General features: G+C 53.3%; 1 protein-coding gene across 8 annotated transcripts in view; it reads left to right on the forward strand.

Annotated features, from left to right (window-relative positions):
• Nucleotides 1-8,320: 8,320 nt before the first annotated feature.
• The window catches only part of SSBP3 (single stranded DNA binding protein 3), a 102,269-nt gene continuing 98,146 nt past the window's right edge, over nucleotides 8,321-12,443 (forward strand). For 2 of the 8 annotated variants that reach the window (XM_040360423.1, XM_040360428.1), the window contains exon 1: nucleotides 8,328-8,605. In XM_040360423.1, the coding sequence (XP_040216357.1) occupies nucleotides 8,550-8,605 (56 nt within the window). In that variant the 5' untranslated portion in view covers nucleotides 8,328-8,549. Of the gene's footprint in view, nucleotides 8,606-12,443 lie in introns of all 8 variants that reach the window. The other 6 variants (XM_040360422.1, XM_040360427.1, XM_040360426.1 and 3 more) reach the window with 4 other exon arrangements.

Genomic DNA, 12,443 nt, shown 5'->3' on the forward strand with positions numbered 1-12,443 from the left:
GAAATTTCAGCTTCCGGCAATGCGTCGCTTTAACTGACAATTGCTCAGTCGTGTGACGTGGCTCCCAAACAAAATTTACGTCCTTTTTTCCCCACAAATAGAGCTTTCTTTTGGTGGTATTTGATCACCTCTGCGGTTTTTATTTTTTGCGCTATAAACAAAAAAAAGAGCGACAATTTTTAAAAAAAAAAATATTTTTTACTTGTTGCTATAATAAATAGCCCAATTTTTTTTTTTTCTCAGTCTAGGCCGATACGTATTCTACATATTTTTGGTAAAAAAAAAAAAATCGCAAAAAGCAACTGGTTTGCGCAAAAGTTATAGCACCTACTAAATAGGGGACAGAATTATTATTTTTTATTATTTTTTTTTTACTATTAATGGCGGCGATCTGCAATTTTTTTGGGGACTGCGACATTATGGCGGACACATCGGACACATTTTTGGCACCATTCACATTTATACTGCGATCAGTGCTATAAATATGCACTAATTACTGTATAAATGTGACTGGCAATGAAGGGGTTAACACTAGGGGGTGAGGGAGGGGTTAAATGTGTACCCTGCATAGTGTTTCTAACTGTGGGGGAAGGGGACTGACTGGGGGAGGTGACTGATCTGTGTCCCTATGTACAAGGGACACAGAACGGTCTCCTCTCTCCCTGACAGGACGTGGATCTGTGTGTTTACACACACAGATCCACGTCCTTGTCTCTGTAACCGCCGATCGCGGGTGCTCGGCGGACATCGCTGCCGCCAGGCACGCGCATCGGCATTTCAGTGATGCGGCGGGCACGCGCGCCCCCCAGTGGCGCGGAGGCCGTAAAAAGACGGCGGGTCAGAGATTTAGAGCCACCCTGCGGCCGTACAAAGTCGTACGGCCGTCAGGAAGTGGTTAAAGCACCAGAGTGGTGTAAACTGGGCTCACTGAAAATGATGTTGATTTTTCTTGCATATGTGTTCATACCATGGGGTAGATTCAGAGAGCAATTCCGCCTGCGTATCCATAGATATGCAGCGTAATTGCTAAGTAGCGCCGGCGTATCTACTTTCTGTATTCAGAAAGCTAGATACGCCGACTTTAGCCTAAGATACGACTGGCATAAGTCTCTTATGCCGTCGTATCTTAGGGTGCATTCTGACGCTGGCCGCTAGGTAGCGCTCCCATAGATGTCAGCGTAGAGTATGCAAATTACATACTTACGCCGATTCACGAACGTACGTGCGCCCGGCGGTAGTTTTTTACGTCGTTTGCGTACGTCGTTTTCGTCGTAAGACTGCTCCTGCTATTAGGAGGCGCAGCCAATGTTAAGTATGGACGTCTTTCCCGCGTCGCGATTTGAAAATTTTACGTCGTTTGCATAAGTCGTCCGTGAATGGCGCTGGACGCCATTTACGTTCACGTCGATACCAATGACGTCCTTGCGACGTCAATTACCGCAATGCACGTTGGGAAATTTTAGGGACGGCGCATGCGCAGTACGTTCGGCGCGGGAACGTGCCTAATTTAAATGATCCACGCCCCCTACAGGATCATTTGAATTACGCGCGCTTACGCCTGCCCCTTTTACGCTACGCCGCCGCAACTTTACAGGCAAGTGCTTTGTGAATCAAGCACTTGCCCGTAAAACTTGCGGAGGCGTAACGTAAATGTCATTTGTTACGCCGCCGCAGTTTTGCGCGCCCCTGCCGGAATTTGGCCCACGTTTACAAATGTGTCCAAATGCATCTTGTGGCTTTTAAGGCCTCTTTCACACGGGACAGATCCGTGATGATCCGCCCCGTGAACCTCCATTTGCTCAGCGGGGATCGCTCCGCTGATCCGCTGGATGACGGGGCGGTCCCCGCACACTGTGCAGGGACCGCCCTGTCAGATCTTAGCACTCTCCTATGGGGGGATCGCATTAACACGGACCGTCTGTCCGTGTTCACCTGATCCGATCCGCAGACGAATGGAAAAATTGAGTTTTCCTCCGTCTGCAGAATCGGAGGATTGCAGACCCGGATGAGATCGGGTGTCATCGGACATTCATCCGCTGACACCCGCAATCTCATAGGGACCAATGTATGTCCCTTTTTCATCCGTACATGGATGGATGAAAAAGCGGACATACGGTCCGCCCGTGTGAAAGAGCCCTAAGGGTGCAGTGTGCTTTAAATGCCCCCTGTGGGTCTAAATATCCCAGACCTGGTCCTGTGCCGAAAAACAGCTCTTCCTTAGCTTTGTTCATTTATGTTTTTCTTGTAAAGAAAAAATGGACAACAACAAAAACAAACAAAAAAATGTAAACAAATGACCATCAAATACACCAAAAAAGATGAAAAAAAATAAAATAACAGTAAATAAAATAAAGTAAATACACCCAAAAATACATCTACATATAAAAAAAATAAAAAATTCAAGCAAAAGTCACCTAAGCAGCACAATGAGCGAGACTAATGCAGCGTACACACGGTTGGAATTTCCGACAACAAATGTTCGATGTGAGCTTGTCGGAAATCCGACCATGTGTAGGCTCCATCGGACATTTGCTGTCGGAATTTCCGACAACAAATGTTTGAGAGCTGGTTCTCAAATTTTCCGGCAACAAAATCCAGCAGAAGAGACACACTGGCTATTGAACTTAATTTTCCTCGGCTCTTCGTACGTGTTGTACATCACCGCGTTCTTGACGTTCGCAATTTCCGACAACATTTGTGTGACCGTGAGTATGCAAGACAAGTTTGAGCCAACATTCCGTCGGAAAAAAATCTACGATTTTGATGTCGGAATGTCCGATCGTCTGTACGCGGCATAAGAGTTCCTACTTTGGTAAAATTGGTAACTCCGTGGCAAAATCAATCATAAGGAATTGGTGGGTGGAATGCACAGGCTCCTGTAGAGTGAATAGACTACCAGTATTCTATTTATAATTACAAATCCTTCTGCCGCGGTGACAGATGGGACTTGTAGTTTATTCACTTTATAGCTCTCTGTGAGTGAATGGCACGCATTTGTGGGTGGAGCTATGCACAGTCACACAAAAAGTGACAGGAGCCTCCAGGGAAAAGAACCCATGATACTCTGGTTTGGGGGTGAGGGTAAGACGGCATGGGATAAGAACCCCTGATACTCTGGTTTGGGGGTGGGGGTGGGGAGGCATGGGACAAGAGCCCCTGATACTGTGGTTTGGGGGTGAGGGTGGGGCGGCATGGGACAAGAGCCCTTGATACTCTGGCTTGGATGGGAAGGCATGGGACGAGAACCCCTGATACTCTGGTTTGGAAGTGAGGGTGGGGTGGCATGGGACAAGAACCCCTAAAACTCTGGTTTGGGGGTGGGGCATCATGGGACAAGAACCCCTGATACTCTATCTTGGGGGTGAGGGTGGGGCGGCATTGGACATGAACCCCTGATATTCTTTTTTAAGGGTGAGGGTGGGGCGGCATGGGACAAGAACTCCCGATACTCTAGCTTGGGGGTGAGGGTGGGGTGGCATAGGACATGAACCCCTGATACTCTGGTTTGGGGGTGAGGCGGCGAGGGACAACATCCCCCGATACTCTGGTTTGGGGGTGGGGCAGCATGGGACATGAACCCCCGATACTCTAGCTTGGGTGTGAGGGTAGGGTGGCATAGGACATGAACCCATGATACTCTGGCTTGGGGGTGAGGGTGGGGCAGCACAGGACAAGAACCCTGCATACTCTGGTTTGGGGGTGAGGATGGGGCAGCATGGGACAAGAACCCCTGATACTCTGGTTTTGAAGTGAGGGTGGGGTGGCATGGGACAAGAACCCCTAAAACTCTGGTTTGGGGGTGGGGCATCATGGGACAAGAACCCCTGATACTCTCGCTTGGTGGTGAGGTTGGGGTGGCATTGGACATGAACCCCTGATATTCTTTTTAGGGGGTGAGGGTGGGGCGGAATAGGACAAGAACCCCTGATACTTTGGCTTGGGGGTGAGGGTGGGGTGGCATGGGACATGAACCCCTGATACTCTAGCTTGGGGGTGAGGGTGGGGTGGCATAGGACCTGAACCCCTGATACTCTGGCTTGGGGGTGAGGGTGGGGCGGCACAGGACAAGAACCCTGCATACTCTGGTTTGGGGGTGAGGGTGGGGCGGCATGGAACTATGTCACATGTTACACCCTAAATATGCGTGTAACAGGGTGTTGGCCTTTAAGATGGTTTAAGGCTGGGTTCACAGGTTTTCTCTGCATCCAATTCGCATGTCAGGAGATTGTGACCGGCTCTCTATGGAGTCGATTCACACATCTCTGGAGTGGCTCTGGAATTGCACAGGAGTCCGGTTCATCTTCTGCTCCATTTCAGGTCTGAATTCAGCCAAAAATGTGGACTGAAATCGGACCTGAAGTGGTATACAGGGATGCACCGGAACCCCCTGCTGTGAGACGCTCCGTACGGCAGTGGGAACCCAGCCTTAAAGGGTGCAGTGGGCTTTGATGGCCCCTTAGTATTAGCCTCCATTCACACTTGTGCAACTCCAAAGTCGCACGATTTCCAGTGTGACTTTGATCCGGCTTTACACTCTCTGGCACTAAGTTGCATCAAAAGTAGCAACAAATTGGTGCAGGCACCTACTTTAAAGAGTTAAGACCCGTACACACGATCCGAGAATCATACGAAAAATACTGCTTTCAAATCGATCGTACGATAATCGGATCGTTAGTACAGAGGTTTTGAGAGCCAATCACAACAGTTCATCCGATATTATCCGATCAGACAAGCACGGAAATTTTCATTTAATTAGTACAGTTGTTGTTCGAAAATACAATAGACATACACTACAACACATGACATCACTTCATGGGAGAACCCCAGCGGTGAGTGATCGGTCCTGGACACAAACAGCGATCACATGGGAGAACCCCAGCGGTGAGTGATCGGTCCTGGACGCAGACAGCGATTTCATGTGACAACCCCAGCGGTGAGTGATCGGCCCTGGACGCAGACAGCGATTACATTGGAGAACCCCAGCAGTGAGTGATCGGTCCTGGACGCAGACAGCGATTTCATGTGACAACCCCAGCGGTGAGTGATCGACCTTGGACGCAGACAGCGCTTACATGGGAGAACCCCAGCGGTGAGTGATCGGTCCTGGACACAGACAGCGATCACATGGGAGAACCCCAGCGGTGAGTGATCGGTCCTGGATGCAGACAGCGATTACATGGGAGAACCCCAGCGGTGAGTGATCGGCCCTGGACGCAGACAGCGATTACATTGGAGAACCCCAGCAGTGAGTGATCGGAACTGGACGCAGACAGCGATTTCATGTGAGAACCCCAGCGGTGAGTGATCGGCCCTGGACACAGACAGCGATAACATGGGAGAACCCCAGCGGTGAGTGATCAGTCCTGGACGCAGACAGCGATTACATGGGAGAACCCCAGCGGTGAGTGATCGGCCCTGGACACAGACAGCGATCACATGGGAGAACCCCAGCGGTGAGTGATCAGTCCTGGACGCAGACAGCGATTACATTGGAGAACCCCAGCGGTGTGTGATCGGTCCTGGACGCAGACAGCGATTACATGTGAGAACCCCATCGGTGAGTGATCGGCCCTGGACACAGACAGCGATCACATGGGAGGACCCCAGCAGTGAGCGATCGGCCCTGGACGCAGACAGCGATTACATGGGAGAACCCCAGCGGTGAGTGATCGGTCCTGGACACAGACAGCGATTACATTGGAGAACCCCAGCGGTGAGTGATCGGTCCTGGACGCAGACAGCGATTACATTGGAGAACCCCAGCGGTGAGTGATCGGTCCTGGACACAGACAGCGATTACATTGGAGAACCCCAGCGGTGAGTGATCGGTCCTGGACACAGACAGCGATTACATTGGAGAACCCCAGCGGTGAGTGATCGGCCCTGAACCCCATCGGTGAGTGATCGGTCCTGGACGCAGACAGTGATTACATGGGAGAACCCCAGCGGTGAGTGATCGGTCCTGGATGCAGACAGCGATCACATGGGAGAACCCCAGCGGTGAGTGATCGGCCCTGGACGCAGACAGCGATTTCATGTGACAACCCCAGCGGTGAGTGATCGGCCCTGGACGCAGACAGCGATTACATTGGAGAACCCCAGCGGTGAGTGATCGGTCCTGGACGCAGACAGCGATTTCATGTGACAACCCCAGCGGTGAGTGATCGACCTTGGACGCAGACAGCGATTACATGGGAGAACCCCAGCGGTGAGTGATCTGCCCTGGACGCTGACAGCGCTTACATGGGAGAACCCCAGCGGTGAGTGATCGGTCCTGGACACAGACAGCGATCACATGAGAGAACCCCAGCGGTGAGTGATCGGTCCTGGATGCAGACAGCGATTACATGGGAGAACCCCAGCGGTGAGTGATCGGCCCTGGACGCAGACAGCGATTACATTGGAGAACCCCAGCGGTGAGTGATCAGTCCTGGACGCAGACAGCGATCACATGGGAGAACCCCAGCGGTGAGTGATCGGAACTGGACGCAGACAGCGATCACATGGGAGAACCCCAGCGGTGAGTGATCGGCCCTGGACGCAGACAGCGATTTCATGTGACAACCCCAGCGGTGAGTGATCGGCCCTGGACGCAGACAGCGATTACATGGGAGAACCCCATCGGTGAGTGATCGGCCCTGGACGCAGACAGCGATTACATGGGAGAACCCCAGCGGTGAGTGATCGGCCCTGGACGCAGACAGCGATTACATGGGAGAACCCCAGCGGTGAGTGATCGGTCCTGGACGCAGACAGCGATTACATGGGAGAACCCCAGCGGTGAGTGATCGGTCCTGGATGCAGACAGCGATTACATTGGAGAACCCCAGCAGTGAGTGATCGGAACTGGACGCAGACAGCGATCACATGGGAGAACCCCAGCGGTGAGTGATCGGCCCTGGACGCAGACAGCGATCACATGGGAGAACCCCAGCGGTGAGTGATCGGCCCTGGACGCAGACAGCGATTTCATGTGACAACCCCAGCGGTGAGTGATCGGCCCTGGATGCAGACAGCGATTACATGGGAGAACCCCAGCGGTGAGTGATCGGCCCTGGACGCAGACAGCGATTACATGGGAGAACCCCAGCGGTGAGTGATCGGCCCTGGACACAGTCAGCGATTACATTGGAGAACCCCAGCGGTGAGCGATCGGTCCTGGACGCAGACAGCGATTACATGTGAGAACCCCATCGGTGAGTGATCGGCCCTGGACGCAGACAGCGATCACATGGGAGGACCCCAGCAGTGAGCGATCGGCCCTGGACGCAGACAGCGATTACATGGGAGAACCCCAGCGGTGAGTGATCGGTCCTGGACACAGACAGCGATTACATTGGAGAACCCCAGCGGTGAGTGATCGGTCCTGGATGCAGACAGCGATTACATTGGAGGACCCCAGCGGTAAAAGATCGGCCCTGGACGCAGACAGCGATTACATTGGAGAACCCCAGCGGTGAGTGATCGGTCCTGGACGCAGGCAGCAAATACATGCGATTGACCACGTTTAGCCTTCCAAATCTTACAATGAGTCTTCCCCTCGCAGCCAATGGCTGGGAATGTGATCGTTGTACTCATTCCCCAGTGTGAATGTGGCCTTATAAAGTGGCAGATGTGACTTTCACCAAACATTCACTGGTGGTGAATCAATCGCTGTCGTTTATAACACACGCACACACGCACCCGGACGATTCCCCCCAAATAATGAACAGCGCTCTGGGTCGTCCACCATTGCCCGCCAGCAAACTCAGCCGGAGAACACGCCGGGAGGATTCACCAGCAGTGAATATTCGATTCGCCGACATATAAATACGCCCCATTGTTCGCAGTTGCGATCGATTGAAAACGATGAAATACAGCTGGTAACGGATTAATCGTATTGATGTGTATTTGAGTTGGATCTCCAGCACACACGTACAGATATTGGAAGCGATCGCCAACACTCTGCGGCGATCTCTGGAGATTGGGAACGATCGATCACATCGATATATAGGATATAGATCGGATATAGATCTGCATTGCTGCTGCTGCAGTTTTATTTATATTATTAGATGATCTCAGAGCCCCCCCACAATACACCATCCCCCCTCCACACAGGGTTATTATGGATCAATAGGCGCTCCCCTCCCCCATGAGGGATCAGTCGGGGGTGATCGGGGGTGTCTGGTCCCCGGGCACACAGCGTGCAGCTCTCTCTCTCTCCGCTGTACACAATGGCTGGCAGGCAGCACAATGGGTGACACACACCGTATACACAGTCCCCCTCCCATTGGCCGGCCGGGTGGGTGAGGGGCAGCGGAAGGTCCAGGCTCCGCCCCCTCCAGGACACGTTCTCATCACATACACACAGTGCATGCACAGGGCTGGGAGACATGGGCCGAGCACAGCGGGAGATGGGGCCGTGCAGGGACTGAGCCGAGCGTACCCGATACCCAACCCCCACCCACCCCACCGACAGCACCGAGCACATCACCGGCACCAGTCCTACAACTCCTCCCTCCCCCCCCTCCCCGCCTGTCTGCGGCCCGGGATCGGCTAATCACATCGACATGTTCGCCAAAGGGAAAGGATCGGCGGTGCCGTCCGACGGCCAGGCCCGGGAGAAGTAAGCAAGGAGGGGGAGGGAGGAGGGCTGTGTTCATGGGGGTGCTACCGCTTTAAATGGCGTCCTCCCAGCAGGAGGAAGAGGTGCTTCTCCTTTAACTGGGAGACCTCCATTGTCATGTGTGTGTGTGCGGCCCCTTTAAATGGAGGCCCCCTATTGTAATGTGTGCTCACTCCAGGGTGGTGTGTGTTTCTTGTATAGAGATGTGTGTTTCTCCCATAACTAGTGTCCCCTTATGGTTGTGTGTGCGCCCCCCCCCTTAACTGGTGGTCCCCCTATAGTGATGTTTCCCCTTAACTGGTGTATGTGCTTCCCCTTTACCAATGATCACCAATGTCTGAGATTTCCCCCTTTTAACCGGTGGTCCCCAGTGGGCAATACGTGCTTCCCCTTTAACCGGTGGTCCCCAGTGGGCAATATGTGCTTCCCCTTTAACCGGTGGCACCCCTATAGTGATGTGTATGATTCCCCTTTGACTGATCACCAATGCTTGTGTGTGTGCTTCCCCTTTAACCAGCTGCCCCTTTAACTGGTGGTCCCCCCCCTATAGTAATGTGTGCTGCCCCTTTAACAGAAGATCACCAATGGTTGTGTGTGTGCGCTTCCCCTTTAATTGATGGTAATGCGTGCTGCCCCTTTAACCAGTGGTCCCCCTATAGTAATGTGCTTCCCCCTTTTGACTGAGGTCTCCCAGTGTTGATGTGTTACCCCTTTAAACACTGGTCCCTGATAATTGCTTTCCATTTAACGAGTGTCCCTTTTATGGCTGTGTGCTGCCCCTGTTAACCAATGTTTGTGTGTGCGCTTCCCCTTTAATTAAGCGGCCCCCCTATAGTGGCGTGTGCTCCCCCTTTAACTCAGCGGCCCCCCCTATAGTGGCGTGTGCTCCCCCTTTAACTCAGCGGCCCCCCCTATAGTGGCGTGTGCTCCCCCTTTAACTCAGCGGCCCCCCTATAGTGGCGTGGGCTTCCCCCTTTAACCCAGCGACCCCCCCCTATAGTGGTGTGGGCTTCCCCCTTTAACCCGGTGGTCCCCCCCTATAGTGGCGTGGGCTTCCCCCTTTAACCTGGCGGCCCCCCTATAGTGACGTGGGCTTCCCCCTTTAACCCGGCGGCCCTCCCTATAGTGGCGTGGGCTTCCCCCTTTAACCTGGTGGCCCCCCTATAGTGGCGTGGGCTTCCCCCTTTAACCCGGCGGCCCCCCCTATAGTGGCGTGGACTTCCCCCTTTAACCCGGCGGCCCCCCTATAGTGGCGTGGACTTCCCCCTTTAACCCGGCGGCCCCCCCTATAGTGGCGTGGGCTTCCCCCTTTAACCCGGCGGCCCCCCTATAGTGGCGTGGGCTTCCCCCTTTAAACCGGGTGCCCCCCCTATAGTGGCGTGGGCTTTCCTTTTAACCGGCGGCCCCCCCTATAGTGGCGTGGGCTTTCCCTTTAACCGGCGCCCCCCTATAGTGGCGTGGGCTTTCCCTTTAACTGGCGCCTCCCTATAGTGGTGTGGGCTTCCCCCTTTAACCCAACGGTGGCCCCCTTATAGTGACGTTGGCTTCCCCCTTTAACCCGACGGTGGCCCCCATTATAGTGGCGTGGGCTTTCCCCTTTAACCCAGTGGTGGCCCCCCTATATAGTGGCGTGGGCTTCCCCCTTGAACCCCGCGGTGGCCCCCTATATAGTGGCGTGGGCTTCCCCCTTTAACCCGGCGTGGGCTTCCCCCTTTAACCCGGCGGTGGCCCCCCTATATAGTGGCGTGGGCTTCCCCATTTAACCCGGCAGTGGCCCCCCTATATAGTGGCGTGGGCTTCCCCCTTTAACCCAGCGGTGGCCCCCCTATATAGTGGCGTGGGCTTCCCCCTTTTAACCGTTTGGTTCTTCCATGGTGAGATGTGTTGCCCTTTTAATCGCTGGTCCCCCAATGATGATGTGTGTTGCCCCTCTCAATGGTCAAGCTGTATAAAATGTTAAGACGGCTGTCCACTAACCATTAGCCCCTATTACTGGTTAGTCGTATAGTAAGGCCGGCTGTTCCTCTGACTCTCCATCTCTGTATAGTTCTTACTGCTGCCCCTCTTCCATTCTCCTCTATTGTGATGTGTGAGTTCCTTTTACATATCACCACTGTACTGATCTCCGGAGTCCTTCCATTTATCCCTATGGTAGTGCCATGTGTCTCTTTATTCATGGAAGCATACAGCGAGGATTGCTTCTCCTCTGTAGCAGCTTGTGATGTCCAATAACATCGACCCCTGTAGTTGTGTACTGTTCCTTTAACTGTTCATCCTTCCAATGATGTCTACAGTCCCTCTGTCCTTTCAGTCCTATTGTAAAGTCGGCTTCCTCTTTAATTATTTAGCCCTGGAGTATGTATGTTCCCAGTGGTCGTTATTCTTTTAACGATGATTCTGATGATTTCTGGTGTTTATGATAACTGTTTACCCCACGTGGATGTTCCTGGTGCTCCTCTAGCTATGCTCTATGTGGTGGATTCTAGTTCCTCTTTACTCCCCCCTCCCTTAAACTTTCCCCCTAGTGGGCATTTCTGGTGCCCCTTTAGTCAACAAATGCTGTAGAGGTATGTGCTGCCCCTAGATGTCTGGTGCCCCTCTATGTTCCCCAGATTCATTTACCCCTATGTGGTCCCTGGGGTACTATTTCTGGTCATTGACCCTTCTCGTAATTTTTGATGTCTCGGAACTGTTCATCCCTTAATGGAGTTCCTTGTCACTCACCCCAGTCATGTCAACTGTATGGTTATCAATGACGTCTGTCATTGGAGACACACTGGCAATGTTCGGTGACCTGTACAGCCGTTTTCCCCATGTGGTCATGTCTCCTAATATTGTGTCATGTGGTTGCGTCTCTACTATCCCCAATAAAGGCTCATCCCTGAAATTCGTGTCTAGTGTGGTCATGGTCAATGGTTAGTTGACAATCACCCTTGTCATGTCTGATGACCCCCACTTCTCTTTACCCATCTAGTGATGTCTGGTGTTCTTCAAAGTGGGTCTCCTCTATTGATGTCTTCGGCCTACCTACTCATTCACTGCACAACCTCGGAATAATCTTTGATGACCTGTTTACTGTTGCCTCAACGCGCTCTTTAGTCGTTCTGCCGTTGCCCCAACGTGCTCTTTAGTCGTTCTGCCGTTGCCCCAACGCGCTCTTTAGTCGTTCTGCCGTTGCCCCAACGCGCTCTTTAGTCGTTCTGGCGTTGCCCCAACGCGCTCTTTAGTCGTTCTGGCGTTGCCCCAACGCGCTCTTTAGTCGTTCTGGCGTTGCCCCAACGCGCTCTTTGGTCGTTCTGGCGTTGCCCCAACGCGCTCTTTGGTCGTTCTGGCGTTGCCCCAACGCGCTCTTTGGTCGTTCTGGCGTTGCCCCAACGCGCTCTTTGGTCGTTCTGGCGTTGCCCCAACGCGCTCTTTGGTCGTTCTGGCGTTGCCCCAACGCGCTCTTTGGTCGTTCTGGCGTTGCCCCAACGCGCTCTTTGGTCGTTCTGCCGTTGCCCCAACGCGCTCTTTAGTCGTTCTGCCGTTGCCCCAACGCGCTCTTTAGTCGTTCTGCCGTTGCCCCAACGCGCTCTTTAGTCGTTCTGCCGTTGCCCCAACGCGCTCTTTAGTCGTTCTGCCGTTGCCCCAACGCGCTCTTTAGTCGTTCTGCCGTTGCCCCAACGCGCTCTTTAGTCGTTCTGCCGTTGCCCCAACGCGCGCTCTTTAGTCGTTCTGCCGTTGCCCCAACGCGCGCTCTTTAGTCGTTCTGCCGTTGCCCCAACGCGCGCTCTTTAGTCGTTCTGCCGTTGCCCCCAACGCGCGCTCTTTAGTCGTTCTGCTGTTGCCCCCAACGCGC

The sequence above is a fragment of the Rana temporaria genome, chromosome 7 (genome assembly GCF_905171775.1).
Source record: "Rana temporaria chromosome 7, aRanTem1.1, whole genome shotgun sequence".
NCBI classification, from domain to species: Eukaryota; Metazoa; Chordata; class Amphibia; order Anura; family Ranidae; genus Rana; species Rana temporaria.